The sequence below is a fragment of the Carya illinoinensis genome, chromosome 3 (assembly GCF_018687715.1).
Source record: "Carya illinoinensis cultivar Pawnee chromosome 3, C.illinoinensisPawnee_v1, whole genome shotgun sequence".
Classification (NCBI taxonomy): domain Eukaryota; kingdom Viridiplantae; phylum Streptophyta; class Magnoliopsida; order Fagales; family Juglandaceae; genus Carya; species Carya illinoinensis.
Window position 1 is genome coordinate 22295909 of NC_056754.1, and position 15536 is coordinate 22311444.

General features: G+C 37.7%; 1 protein-coding gene across 1 annotated transcript; it reads left to right on the plus strand.

The window, feature by feature from the left end:
* Positions 1-5952: 5952 nt before the first annotated feature.
* On the plus strand, positions 5953-8780 carry LOC122303819 (sigma intracellular receptor 2-like). Its single transcript, XM_043115789.1, has 2 exons — positions 5953-6622; positions 8324-8780. Exons 1-2 carry the CDS (start codon positions 6299-6301, stop codon positions 8501-8503), a joined length of 504 nt encoding a protein of 167 aa, XP_042971723.1. The 5' UTR covers positions 5953-6298; the 3' UTR covers positions 8504-8780.
* The last annotated feature ends 6756 nt before the right edge of the window (positions 8781-15536 follow it).

Consider the following 15536-nt stretch of genomic DNA (forward strand, 5'->3'; position numbering starts at 1 on the left):
ATTTTCCTTCCAAACATGCCTGTGATCAAAATTTGGCATGTCAACTCTTTCCCTCTATTTCTACACATGATATAGTGGCTAATGGAGCTAAGGAGTATATCCCATTCATTGTGGACCTAGAATTACAAGGCAAGAAAACCTTTCTTAAACACTAACTTTGGTGGGTCCAATATGTCTCCTAAGAAGCTTCATACTTCATGTGAGTAATCAATTAGAGTATCCACATGGAAAAGAAAAGCTAGAGGCTCATTTGTTTCTCAAACTGATATTCCTTAAATGTCAATGAAACCTTACTTCAGATTTGTAAGAAAATGCCATTAGATTCTAGCTTTAAGAAGATGTTGAAAAATCATGTCTGCAAGAAACAAAAACCCCAACTCACCCCTGAAAGGAGTATAACTCAGCTTGGATTGGTGGAGGCTGCTAGGCACAGCTCCACCATCATCAATGAATTGCTTAAGTTGGAACTGCCAAGGGCTTGGGAACCCTCGGACTGTTCGAGTACATCATCTTCTGGTGAAATCTAAGAGCCCACAATTAGTGTTCCTTATTGAGACTAAATGCAGCAAGAAAAAATTGGAACTAATCAGAAATAAAATCGACTTTGACAGAAGTTTTGTTGTTAACAGTAGAGGATGGTGTGGGGGTTTAGCTCTATTATGGAATTCTACTTAGGAAGTGGATTTGGAATCTTTTACTTATTAACACATATCTACTGTGATCACCTTGCCAATAAAGGGGAGGAAATGGCTATTCACGAGATTCTATGGAAATATAGCTACTACAAAAAGAAAGGAAAGTTGGGATTTGCTTCAAGTACTAAAACCCCAAGAAGGTATACATTGGTTATGTGCTAGAGACTTCAATGAATCACTCAAACAGAGTGAGAAATTTAGTGCCGCCAGAAGGCCTAATAAACATATTGAAAGCTTCAAAACAACTTCAGAGAAATGTGGTCTTTAGGGCTGTAATCGGTCTGGTCCGAGAGGTCACGGATAGAAAATTTGGATCCACCATTTTTCTAGACTGGACCAAATCAATTACTCTTAAGGATTGGACCATTGGCTATCGGTTGGTCAGTCCAATCTGTCCAATTCAACCCAATTTGGTCCATATGAACTATGAACATTTTTTTTCTCTTTTCTTTTTTTGGTAGATAAATTAATACAAAAACTTTATTAAATTAGTAAAAGTAAAATTAAGTGAGATCTTTAAAGTAGATTATTAACTAACTCATTAAAAAATTAATTATAATTATATCTATGATGATAATAGTTACTACCTTAATACTTTAGTAGAAATGTATATACATATAATAACATATATTATCATATGATTTATTTTATGATATATTAGTTAATTGATAGCTTATATTATTTTAAATTTTATGTGCTTAATGGTAATAGATTAGAGAAAATTATATAATTAACTTATACAATTGCTATATACAATAATATATTATATATAATATTTAAAAAATTTATATGTAAGTGATTCGACCGTTTTCAGTTCAGTCCTGTCCAAAAACATCACACCTCGAGATCAGATCAAAAATAGAATTTTGGAGACACCATGGACCAAGATCGAGTTGGTGTGAATTTGGTCCTGTCTGGTTTTGTTGGTTTTTCTGATCTTCACTAAAAAAACTTTCTCCCTTAATGGTCTTAATGATCTTGGGTACTTGGGGATAGATTCCAACTGGAGAAATAATAGAGATGGTGATAACTTCACTAAGGAGAGGTGTGACCGAGCTTTAGGCAACCTAGCATGGATTAATATATATGAAGATCACACTGTGAACAACCTAGCTATCATACACTAAGACCATAGTTCCTTTCTTATCTCTTTACAACTTCATTATGTATATAAGAACAAAGATAGAATTTTCATATATAAGGCTAGCTGGTTCAAAAATAAAGATTGCAACAAAGTGATTAAGGAAGTCTGGCATGCTACTATGAACTCATCTAGTAAACTGCAAGCAATTACTGTTGGATACAAAGATGTCAGTTAGGACTAAGACAATGGAGTAAAGATATGCATAGGAATCAAGGCAAGTCAGATCAGAAATTGAAATGCTTAATATGTTATAAGAGACCAACAAGGGCCATTTAAATACGAATATCAAATGTCTATAGAAAGAGATAAACTTGTTGCTTGAAGAGGAAGGCACCAAGTGGAAGTAGAGAGCCAAACAAGCATAGTTAAGGGTTGGAGATAGAAATACTAAGTTTTTCCACAAACGTGCAAGTTAGAGAAAAAAAAAATCAACACTATCCATAAGACTACAATTGGAGAAGGGCTAGAAACCATTGAGCCTGAGGAGATCAGTCACATCTTTCAGAAATATTTCTAGGACTTGTTCTCAACATCCAATCCTATAGGGATAGATACATTTCTACAGTCATTAGAACCCTCAGTAATAGAATATATGAATGCTGGCCTTGCAAAATATTTCTCTGCATCTAAGGTAAAAGAAGCTATGTTTAACATGAAACCCCTAGAGTCCTTTGGATCTAATGGTTTTCTATATGCTTTCTACCAAAACCATTGGGAAATAGTGAGACCAAGAGCGTGTGCTGCTATATTAGAGGCTCTAAACGATGGGATATGGTTTGAAAATTTAAATGACACTCATATTGCCCTTATTCCAAAGACCAAGTCTCCTTATAAGGTTACTGAGTTCAGGCCTATTAGTTTTTGTAATGTTTTTACAAAATCATTGCTAAAGTGTTGGCCAATATGTTGAAGGCTACTCTTCCAAATATTATCTCCCCCACCCAAAGTGCTTTTATGCCAGGTAGACTAAATATGGACATTGTGATAGTGGCTTTTGAAGCCATGCATACCATGAAGAATAGAATGAAAGGAAGAAAAGGGTCCATGGCTTGAAAACTTGATATGAGCAAAGTTTATGACATGATAGAATGGGTGTTCCTCACGTTTTTCATGGAGAATATGGGTTTTGCTCAAAGGTGGAATTAAATCATTATGAATTGTGTGTCCTTAGTTTCATATTCACTTCTAATTAAAAAAAAAAAATTACTTCTAATTAATGGAGTATCTTAAGAAATATTCACTCAAACTAGAGGGATTCGGCATGGTGATCCTCTTTTACCTTACATTTTCATCATATGCTTTGAAGCACTCAACAACCTTCTCAATAAAACTGAGGTTTCTGGTTTGAACACTGGTCTTCCTTTGGCCAGAGTTCAAATCTACATTGACCACTTGTTTCTTTGCAAATGATAGCTGACTTTTTTGTGACACATTCATTGGAGTGGAGTAGACTCTTTAACCTTTTGGATTTATATGAGAAATCTTTAGGTCAAAAGCTTAATAAAGAGAAGACCTGCATTTTCTTCACTAAGAACACTCAAGAAGATACCAAAGACATCATCACCAACATAGTAGGCATCAGAACTACTAATCCCTATAAAAAATATTTGGTCTACTCGCACTCATGGGGAGATCTAGAGTAAATACATTCAGAGGGCTACTTGACAAGGTGAAAGACATATTGAGGATTGGAAATTGAAATTCCTTTCATAAGCAAGCAAAGAGATACTAAAATCAGTTGGACTAGCCATTTCCACTTACTATTTGGGGATTTTTAAGCTTCCCAAGCACCTGTTACAAGATTTGAACAAAGTAACGAGGAGCTATTGGTGGCGTCAGCAAGTCGAGGAGAATAAAATCCATTGGGTGAGTTGGGATCAAATGAGGAAGTCTAAGAAGATAGGAGGTCTGGGATTCAAGGATTTTGAGAATTTTAATATTGCTACGCTAGCAAATCAATGCTGGAGATTAATTCAAAACCCATCTTCTCTTGCTGCACAGATTCTTAAGGTTAAATATTACCCAACAACTACTTTTTCAATAGCAAAGATAAGAAGCAAACCTTACATATGGCAAAGCTTTTTAGCTACAAGACCTCTTCTCGAATAAAGACTTTAATGGAGAATAGGCAATGGAGAATTTGTAAGCATTTGGACTAATAAGTGCCTACCTTAGCAAAGTACTTTCAAACCATAGAGTTCTATAAGATTTCTTCATGTTGATATGAAGGTATCTGTTCTAATTGATAAAGACATAAATTAGTGGAACAAAGCTCTAGTGGATTCTATTTTCTCAATAGCTTTATTTGATCTCATCAAAACTATCCCTATCAGTACCTACAGTAGATTTGACAAGTTGATTTGAAGATGTGCTACTACTTGTTTATTCATTGTCAAGAGTGCCTATCACTTCATAGGAGAAATTCAAGATCGTGCAAAAGGCCAATCTTTAGAAGTGCAATAAAGAAGGAAGATTGGACATGGATATGACATATAAAGATTCCCAATGCAAGCAAAACATTCCTACGAAGAGCTTGCCTAGATGCCTTGCCCACCAAATTTAGTTTGTTAAGAAGTAGAGTCATGATAACCAAGAGTGTCTTATATGCAAGTCAGTCCTAAAACAATGGAGCATGCTCTTTGGGAATGTACCTCAGCTCGAGATGTGTGGGGAGAATATGCAAACATAATTAAAAAATGTGGTTACTAGAGTCAAACATTTTAGGAATTAGTAGAGGAAATGTTTGGTATCTTAGACAAGAAAGAAATGGAGGAGTTTGTTGTGATATCATGGAAGATGTGGAAAAGAAGGAATGAGTCTATATTCAAGGGTGTCTTCACCCATCCTACCACCTTAGTGCAACAGTCAAAGATACTATTGGAGGAACTCAAACATATTCAAGAACCCTCTAGCAGTTCTGATGTTGATCATGACATGAATGAAGAATGAGAGGCTCCCACCAAGGTACTTTCAAACTTAATTAGGATGTTGTTGTGAATAAGGTTAAATGCACTGTGGGAATTGGTGCTGTTATCTGTGATTGGGTGGGCAAAATCATGGCAACTTTAAGGATGAAACAAGATTTGTTTCCTTATCCTTTGAGACACTAGTAGCTCTTTAGGCTACTTTGTTTTGCAAAGACATGTGATTCAAGAACATAATATTAGAAGGTGATGCATTGCAGGTGGTCCATGGCATTCAAAGATCAGACAAGCTTGTTACATGGTCTGGTATGATTATGGGTGATACAAAATCTATATTGGCAAACTTTGATACATGGTCAATGCAACATGTAGGAGGAACACAAATAAAGTAGCTCGTGCTTTAGGAAAGAATGCTCTAGACATTTCGGATATTATCATTGTATTGGATGAAATTTCTCTATGGATACTATCATTGTATTAGATGAAATTTCTCTCTGTATTTTTTCTCTCTTATAGAGTTTTATGAAGAAGGGGAGGTTTGGATACGAAAAATCTTTTAACTCATCTCATCTTATTTTATCTAATTATTATAATTTTTCTAAATTTTCATACAAAATATAATAAGCAATTCAACTTTTTCAAATTATAAAACAATAAAAAAAAACTTTTGGTTCATCTCATCTTATATTATCTAATCATTTCAATTTTTCTAAATTTTCATACAAAATACAATAAAAAATTTTAATTTTTTCAAATTTAAAAATAATAGTAATATTAAAAATAAAATTTTAACAATATTTTATTTAATTTTTAACTTTCATTTCAACTTACTATTCAAACTTTTTCAAAAGCTATGCTGTTTATATATATATAAATCTAAGATCAAATTATTTTTATAATTAAAAATTAATTAATTTAGAATTTATAAATTCTCTACATATTAAGGCCCGGTTTAGATGCAAAAATATTTATAACTCATCTCATCTAATTATTACAATTTGTATAAATTTTCAAACAAAATATAATAAACAATTCAGTTTCTTTTTAATTTTATAATAATAATAATATTAAAAAATAATATTCTAAATAATATTTTATTTAATTTTTAATTTTTATATTAACTCAACTATCTATCTACAACTTTGTTAAGTTTATATTTAGCAAAAAAAAAAAAAAAAATCCTAAATCAAATAATGTTAATCTTCGTCGCGATCTGTAGTCTTCGATTTCACCGAGAGTCCAGAGAGCATATCTGAACGATGGAAGTCTCTCTACATGTATGGACAAACGAAGCCATTGACGGTGACTGGGAAATGCAAAATCTAACTCAGTTCTCTGTTTTCCTCGTCTTCTCGTATAGTTTGCAACGGCGCATATAAATAGCAGCCCCGTTGATTTTTCAACGCTCCCAGATCCCCATTTTGCTCACTCTCCCCTATCTTTCATCCCTCTCACACACACCCCCTCGCGATCTCCAAGCAAAACCAAGAAGCTACGACTGCAAAAAAGGACCCAAAAAAAAAAAAAAAATCAAAATGGGTGCTTTCCTCAAGCTCGTAGACGCCGTACTCTTCCTCTTCTTTGTCGTGATCGCAGTCGCAGCGCCGCTGATTGACGCCCAGATGTGTCTGCCTGCTGGCTTGTTTCCGGACTTGCTGGTCGAACTCAATAGCTGGTACACCCGAGAATACGGCGACTATCTTGTTGCCGAGAAGCCCCATTTTTTTGTGGGGATTGTGTGGGTAGAGCTTCTCTTTCAGTGGCCGCTTGCTCTGCTCAACTTGTACGGGATTCTGGGCGGGAAGCCTTGGTTCAATACCACGTGCTTGATCTATGGGGTCTCTTGCTTTACTTGCATGGTAATTCTCTCTCTCATATGCATTGCCAAGTTCCATTCCACAGGGAAAGTAGGATCTCTCTCTCTCTCTCTCTCTCTCTCTGTCTGTCTGTCTGTCTCTCTCTCTCTCTCGTGCTGTGTGCTGTTAGGTCCCAGATTTTGCGCATGTTTTGATATTTTGGTGAAATGGGTTCATTACAAAATTTCATATTTTGGTGAAATGGGTTCATTACAAAATTTCAACGAAGTAAATCGAGCTGTGTGTTTGTGGGGAGAGTGCGAGAGGCAATGGCAAAACTTAGTTGAAGGAACACAATAATGGGTGATCTGCCTTACTTAAGCAAGAAGAATAAATTGTTCACGCTTACTGGGGGCACTTTTTGCCAATTAGCACACCGCCGCTGCAATACCCCGAATCGAGAACAAGAAGGTGTGTGTGTTTGCTAGAGAGAGAGCCAGAGGCAATGGTAAAACATGGTTGACGGAACACCGATCGAAAAACTTAGTTGAAGGAACACAATAAGGTGTGATCTGCATACATAAGCATGAAGAATAAATTGTCCACACTTATTGGGAGTACCTATTGCCAATTGGCACACTGCTATTTAATATCCTGAATTGAGAATAAGAAGGTAGTGAATGAGATTTCACGTTATTTGGGAGGCAAAAGTTATTACCCCTTATACTGATTAGGAGGTTCAAGTATAACCTTAACTCGTCTTTTTAGAGTATATGTTGGGATGTAGCTTCGGGTCTTTTTGGTTATTCCAAATGGAATTAGAGCTAAGCTTTATCAGAAGTGTGGAACTTGAACCATGCAACTTCTACGTTTTTTTTTTTTTTTGGATGTTGGGAAACCTCTCCAAGGCAGGGTCCTTTTGACCCACCCTTATAAAGTAAACCTCGGTCCCGTCCACTGCACCCTTAGAAGTTTTCTTACATGGAACCGGTTAAATCGTTGGCTTTTCACAATGGGGTGTGGCCCTAAAAGATTGTTTGTATTCATGAGGTGTTGTACCTTGGACCTTGAAGGGAGTGATACCTCAAGCCCAAGGCCTTTACCATGCAACTTCTATGTTGCTTAGCAATGAGAAGTTTTTGCCCTTTATATTAATTCCAAAGGATCCAACCCCACACGCAATATTGTAACTAGTTTCTCCTGCTTGCATAGTATAATTTTACCAGCATCGCCTAGAAGAAATCATCCCGTCTAAAACAACTTGTGAAAAATTGGTGATCTTCGTAGTGTTGTCTGACATAAGTTTTCCAATAAGTTGGTCCCTTCTACGAAAATGGTGCATTAGCTAGAATACTCCGGGTCTGATTCCTTGAGCAATGGTGGCTGCATAGTTGGGTCCCATCCAGATATGATGATAATCTCTCTCTCTCTCTCTCTCTCTCTCTCTCTCTCACACACACACACACACACACACACACACACACATCTTATGGGTGCATTGAAGATGGAAACTTTAGGACCAACCTGCATGGTGAAGCTGCAAGTCTTGTGGGTACTGCAGGGTATGTCATATAAACTACTTTTACTACCAATGGTCTAAAAGCTTTCTTACCTAAAGCTTTCCAAATTGTACTGGAAATTTTTAATTTTCTAAATGGCTCTTCTGCTTTCTATGCCAAAGTAGACTTTATCATGTTAGAAGTCTTTGTTACCTTGAATTATGGATCTCTATTTCTTAAATTTGTGCATTGGTGAAAATTTCAGGCCGCAATTTTATCTGAATTAGTGGGGTCTCAAAAGGCATCTGATAAGTTGTTGATGACGTACTTCCCGTTCATGGGTTTGGGTGTTTTAGCCTTTCTGCGTGGGCTGCTACCACACTCCAGCAAGACTACTTCAACCATTGGCAAGAGACCTTTGCTGGGCAGAAAAAAGAGGGTTTGAGATACACTTGAACAGCTCGAATTTTGTAGACTTGTCGTTTTGGGTATTTGCAATCATTTTGGATAGTTGTGGATTTAGTCTTGATGTTTCGAAGTTGTTAATGCCACTAGCAAAACACCTAACAAAGAAGTGGTGGTTACTTTAATTGGTTTGATTAGCGATCCTATAAGATTAATAAGTAGAAGGGAATGTTTGGTTGGACATGGAAATAGTTTATCTTAGGCTTGATCATGGATTTTGGTTCATTTAATTGAGAATTGTTTCTTTAGGTTATTAACAAGGTTGTCTCAACCACCTGATTAATTGCAGCTGTCGTCCCTCTGGATTTGTGTTGAAGTTTTCAGCAGGTATGATGCACCTTTTGTGGTGTTGAAGAGGTCGACCACCTTTTTTTCTCATGCCCCCTTTGCGAAAACAGTTTGATATGTCAGCCCGTGTGATGGATATTATTGGCTGAGCACTGAAAGTTTCGGAATTGGAGGCATTTGATGCCGACTCCAACTCCGATTCCGCTTTTTATAGCCTTCGATCTGACTCCGACTTATTGGAGCCGAGTAGGATTTGGACTTTTTTTTTTTCTTCATCTATTTCAAATTTCAATTCGGCAATTTTGGCAATTTTGGACTCCTAGTAATTAGATTTGGGCTTCCATATTTCAGTTTTATTAAAAAATATTTTTTCATATTTCAATTTTTTTAAAACATAACCAAAATTGTAAAAATATATCATTCATACAAAGTCAAAATACATAACCAAAATTGTAAAAATAAATCATTCATACAAATTAAAAATTCATAACTAAAATACAAAGCTAAATCATTCTTACAAATTAAAAATACATATCCAAAATTATAAAACTAAATCATTCATTAGAACAACTACAAGTTAAAAAAAAAAAAAACATAACTAAAATTACAAAACTAAATCATTTACTCACTACAAGTAAAAAAACATAACCAAATCTAGAACTAATCGGTACTAATTTATTATGACAAGAAGTTACAAACCTACAAGCCAAAACTAAAATCTTACAAACCATCAAAAATTGTAAGTTGTTCCCAACTACAACCAACAACACAATTTAAATTCCATGTTATTGTCTCGTTCCAATAATAAACAAAACTAAACAAAGCCAACAACATCCATTGGATAATCATCTACCATCTATCAACCCATTCATCATATATCATCTATCCTCCCAAATTATCCAACCAACCCATCATCCATCAACAAGATGTTCTCATTCTAACAACAAAAAATAAACAAATAAGTTGTTTTTATTCCAACAAAAGAACCAATAAAGTGAGTGCCATGTTATAAGCATTGTCCCGTTTTCTAGTCTTCTCTCCGTTTTCTCTCTAGGAAAAGGAGGTGAAGTGGGGTCCACCAGGATTCAAACAGAATTCGTGGTGGTGGGGCGTGAGGGAACATAACGGTTTTCTCCTACTCATTGCAGACTTGAGGCAGAGTGTGGAGGCCCATGGTGGTTAGCACGGTGAGGATTTGATTTTGTGGAAGCGACTGAGGGAGAGTAACCCAGAGTTTTCAGTACAACACAGGCAAGATGAATGAAATAGAGGCTTGGTGGAAGAAGCTAAGGTTGACTGAGGAGGAAACTCTGAACATTGAGCTAGATGATGAAGGCTTGGAAGAAGTAAAATTCAAAGAAGAGGTGTGTTTGATAGGGAAGGTCTGGATTGACAGAAGAATAAACAAGGGGGTGATTAAATCGGTGATGGCAAAAATATAGAGGATTAGCAGAAGGGCAAAGTTCCATGTAGTTGGGCCAAACACCTTCGTAGTAGAGCTTGGTAATTTGACAGACAAGCTGAGAATTATGGCGGGTAGACCTTAGCTCTTTGATGAACACCTGTTTGTGCTACTGGATTATGACGGATGTGTTTCCCCACACAAAATGCAGTTTAACACTGAGAGGTTTTGGATACAGATGTTCGAGATGCCTCTCAAATGTATGAACAAATCCAAGGGGGAAATGGTGGGTGGTACCATTGGGAGAGTCATTGAGGTCAAGACAGGAGATGATGGGTGTGGATGGGGGATCTTTCTAAGGGTACAAATAGAGACAGACATCCAGAAACCACTAGCAAAAGGGAGGACCATAAACTTGAAGGGGAGGAGTCACTGGATCCCCTTAAGGTATGAGAAACGACCTCATTTCTATTTTATATGTGGCTGCATTGTGCATGATGAGATATGATGAGATAGGGTGTAAGGGGGAGAAAGAATGAGAGGCTCAGTTTGGTGCGTGGTTAAGAGCAGGGAGTAGGTCGAAATATAGTGATGACTGGAGATACAAGGAGAAAACAATGAATAATGCTATGGAAGGAGTTTGTAGTGGGGAAGGGAGTGACAATTCAAGAAGGGGGAATGAGACAGTGAAAGAAAAGGAAGGGGAAGTGGGAACTAAAGTGGAGTGTGTTCCTGTCACTCAAGAGATTGAATTACTAAACAAAAAAGTTAGTGAAAAAAAGGGAGAGGTAGTGGATGAGGGGGAAAGTAGGTTGAGTGAGAGTCTTGACTATGAAGAAGTGGAGGGATGTGAGGGGATAGGGGTTAAGAAGGGGACTCGAAAACAAAATGTAGAAGAATCTGTTGGGGTGAGGGTGAGTAGTGACCTGTCTGAAGTTGTTAGAAGAAGCAAGGGGAGGGGGGTTTGGAAAAGAAGAGCAAGAGAGGTTGGGAAGAGGGGTGAGGGTTCAACAACATCCTTTTCACCTTCAAAAAGAATGTTGAGATCAGGGGTAGATAAGGAGGAGGAAGAGAGAGTAGAGAAAAAATCAAAAGGGATGGTTGATGGTGAAACTGAACTAAAGAAAGGCTATGCAATTGAATTGGAGGAGGTTATGAAGCAGCCCCACCAGTCCTCATGAAAACATTAAGTTGGAACTGCCGAGAGATTGGGAACCCTCGGACAGTTCAGGTACTCTACCATATGGTAGAGGAAAAGAAGCCCAATGTAGTGTTTTTAATGGAAACAAAGATGAAAAAAACAAAAGCTGAAAGTCTAGGGAGGAGGTTAAAATTTGAAGGATGCATGGTAGTAGAATCAGTAGGACTAAAGGGGGGCTTGATGTTGATGTGGGACCATATGATAGAAGTAGAGGTGGTTAATTTTTCTGTTTGGCATATAAGTGCTTGGATCAAAGAACCAGGTTGTGCAGAAAAATGGTTGTTAACAGGCTTTCTATGGTCAGCCTGATTCTAGTTTAAGAGAGGCAACATGGAGCCTCTTGAGCTCATTAAAACCACAAAGTGAAAAGGCTGGTGTGTGATAGGTGACTTTAATGAAATATTAGCTCATGATGAAAAACATGGGGGAAAACAAAGACTAGAAAGATAGATGGCCAGGTTTAGAGAGGTGTTAGAGAAGGGGGGGATTGTTTGATTTAGGCTGGAGAGGAGATAAATTCACCTGGAGCAACAAGCATGGGGATGAGTCTTTCACAAAAGAAAGGCTAGACAAGGCAGTAGCCAATTCTAAATGGATGGAAAACCATACAGAGGGATGGGTGGAGGTGCTGGTGGCCAGGAGCTCAGATCATAGGCCTATTCTGCTGAGTAAGAGCCTGAGAACAGATATGAGAGGTAGACAAAAGAGGTTGTTTAGATTTGAGGCCAATTGGGCACTAGAGGATAATTGTGAAGGAATTGTCAAAACAATATGGGCAGAGGGTGCTAAGGAGGGGATCCCTGCCATGGAACTCTTAAACAAACTGTCTAAGACAGAAGGAGCCCTTTCGAGGTGGAGTAAGCAAATGTTTATTGACTAGAAAAGGCTTTTAACAGAGAAGACTGCTCATTTGAGAAAGTTACAAGAACAAGAAGGAAGACACAACCCTGCAGCTATAAAAGACCTCCAAAAGGAACTAGGGATCATGATGGCAAAGGAGGATTTGAAGTGGAGCCAGAGAGCAAAGGTGAATTGGTACCAACTCGGAGACAAGAATACCAAGTTTTTTCACTGCTGTGCTAACCAGAGAAGGAAGGTCAATAGGATTCAGGAAGTAATTGATGAAATGCATAGAAGACACACTAGTCAAGAAGAATTGGCAGGGACTTTTAAGGCATACTTTGAGAGGATGTTTGCCTCTTCTAAACCTGGCAATGGTGACATTGAAAAATGTTTAAGGAATTTGAAGCCTTCTGTTACTAACAAAATGAATGAATAGTTATCTAGAGCTTTCACTAGAGAAGAAGTTGAGGCAGCCATTAAACTAATGGCACCATACAAGTCACCTGGACTCGATGGCTTTGGAGCTTGCTTCTACCAGAAATATTGGCACCTTGTAGGAGAAGGAGTCTGCAACTCAGTTCTGGCCTAGTTGAATGATAACTCTTTATCCTCTACTACAAATTACACTTTCATTACCCTTATTCCCAAGAAAAAAGAACCTAAAATGGCTAGTGATTACAGACCTATTAGTCTATGTAATGTGGCTTATAAGATTATGGCAAAAGTCATGGAAAATAGATTAAAAAGAGTTCTAAATGATATCATCTCCCTTAATCAAAGTGCTTTCATACCTAGAAGATTAATCATTGACAACATTCTGGTAGCTTTTGAGTTGTTGCATTCTATGAAAGTGAGGAAGAAGGGGAAAGAAGGGCATATGGCCATCAAGCTTGACATGTCAAAAGCCTATGATAGGATTGAGTGGCCTTTATTGAAAGTTGTCCTGGAGAAAATGGGGTTTTGCTCAAATTGGATCAAGCTGGTTATGAAATGTGTATCTTCAGTTTCATATTCAGTTTTTATGAATGGGAAGCCAGGTGAAAAGATCTTTCCATCGAGAGGGTTGAGGCAAGGAGATCCTCTATCTCCTTACCTGTTCATTTTGTGTGCTGAGGGGATTAGTACCTTACTAAATTTCTCAGACCAGATAGGGGAGACAAGAGGAGTAACTATCTCAAGGGATGGAACTAGAGTTAATCATCTCCTCTTCGCAGATGATTGTATTGTCTTTGGGAGAGCCAAGTTTGAGGAATGGGCGAAGATCAATGGTATACTCTGGCAGTATGAGAAAGCTTCAGGTCAGTTTATGAACAAAGACAAGACTGCAGTCTTCTTTAGCTCTAACTCTAAGGAGGAAGAGAAAAGGAAAATCATGCAAAATGGTGGAGCTGTCATGAGAGGCTCCTATGAGTCATACTTGGGTTTACCTCTAGTAGTAGGAGGTTCTAAGTATAATGCTTTCAGGTGTATTAAAGAGAAAGTATGGAAGAAGATCAATAATTGGAAGAACTCCTTCTTGTCTGCAGCAGGGAAAGAAGTTTTGATCAAAGTAATCCTACAGGCTGTGCCCACGTACACTATGAGTGTATGTCAACTCCCAAAACAGTTATGTAAGGATCTTAATGTTATGTTGGGGAAGTTTTGGTGGGGCAATCACCAAACAGGGAAAGGTATGTAGTGGTGCAGTTGGGAAAAAAATGGGAAGACAGAAGGGGTTAGGGGGGTTGGGCTATAGGGATTTAGAGAGCTTTAATTTGGCTCTCTTGGCCAAGCAGAGTTGGAGATTGCTTCAAAGTGCAATAGTTTGGCTGTTAAGATCATGAAAGAAAAATATTTCAAAGGTAAGTCTCTTTTAACAGCAAAGTTGCGACATAGACCTTCTTATATATGGAGAAGTTTGTGGAATGCTATGAAGTTACTAAAAGAGGAGCTGAGATGGAAGGTGGGAGATGGGAAGAAGATCAAGATATGGGGGCATAAGTGGCTTGCATTACATTCTTCTAGTAAGGTGCAGTCACCAGTACAAATACTCAACAGTGAGGTTTCTGTATGTGAGCTGATGAATGAACAAGGGACTTGGAATGAACCCTTAATTAAGAGCATTTTCAATGAGGAGAAAGCATATCACATTTGCAGTTTGCCTTTGAGTAAGATGGAGGTGGAGGATAGAATGATTTGGGAACCCTCTAATAAAGGCATGTTCTCTGTTAAAAGTGCTTATCATCTGGATAAGGAAAGAAAGCAGGCCATATGTGGTGGTTCATCCAAACAAGATGAGAGGAAAAGGACCTGGGATAGCTTATGGAAGTTGAATGTTCTAGAGAAAATAAAAATTTTCTTCTGGAAAGCAGCAAATGAACTTCTGGCTACCAAAAGAAATCTATTTGTAAGAAAAATTACCAACAACCCTATATGTCATATCTGTAGGAGGGAGGAGGAAACAATGATGCATGTCATCTGGCAATGTCCAGCAGCAGCTGATGTATGGTCTGAGTATTTGAAGATGTAGAAGATAAAGACCAATGAAGGTGATTTACTGGTTCTGTGGGGAAAATTAAGGGAGTTACTTAATGAGAATGAACTAGAAGTTATAGCAGCAGTTATGAGGGGGCTATGGTTGAGGAGGAATGAAAGCATTTTTTAGAAGAAATTCAAATCTCCAAGCCAGGTTCTAAGAGTAGCAAAGCATGACATATCAGAGTTCTAGCAGGCACAACAGTTGATTAAAGCCAAGAGTTGCAGAAATGAGGAAGTGTGCAAAAGGGTTCAAGGATGGATAAAGCCAAGTGCAGGTTATGTTAAAGTTAACTGGGATGCAGCAGTTAGAAAGGTGGAAAAAAAGGTGGGTATAGGGTGGTTATGAGAGATGAGGATGGAGACTTTTTAGTGGTAGTGGAAGAGAAGAAGCTTCACATTGATCTACCTGTGGTTGCAGAAGCATATGCTCTGTGAAGGGCAATGGTAGTGTGCAGAGAGCTTCAGTTGGCAAAGGTACAGTTTGAAGGGGATGCTCAAGCAGTGGTCAATGCAGTAAACTCGACTATAGAAGACCTATCTTTTCTATGGTAGTTTAATTGAGGACATAAAAATGTTACTTAAGCAAAGGAGTGGCTGGTCAGTACAGTATACACACAGATCCAATAATGAAGTTGCCCATTTAATAGCTAAGGAAAGTCTATCTATAGAGACTAGTTTGGTATGGCTTGATAGCATACCTGATTGCATTAAGGAAATTGTTGATAGAGAGAGCTCATGTAATGATCTTTGATTAATGAAGTC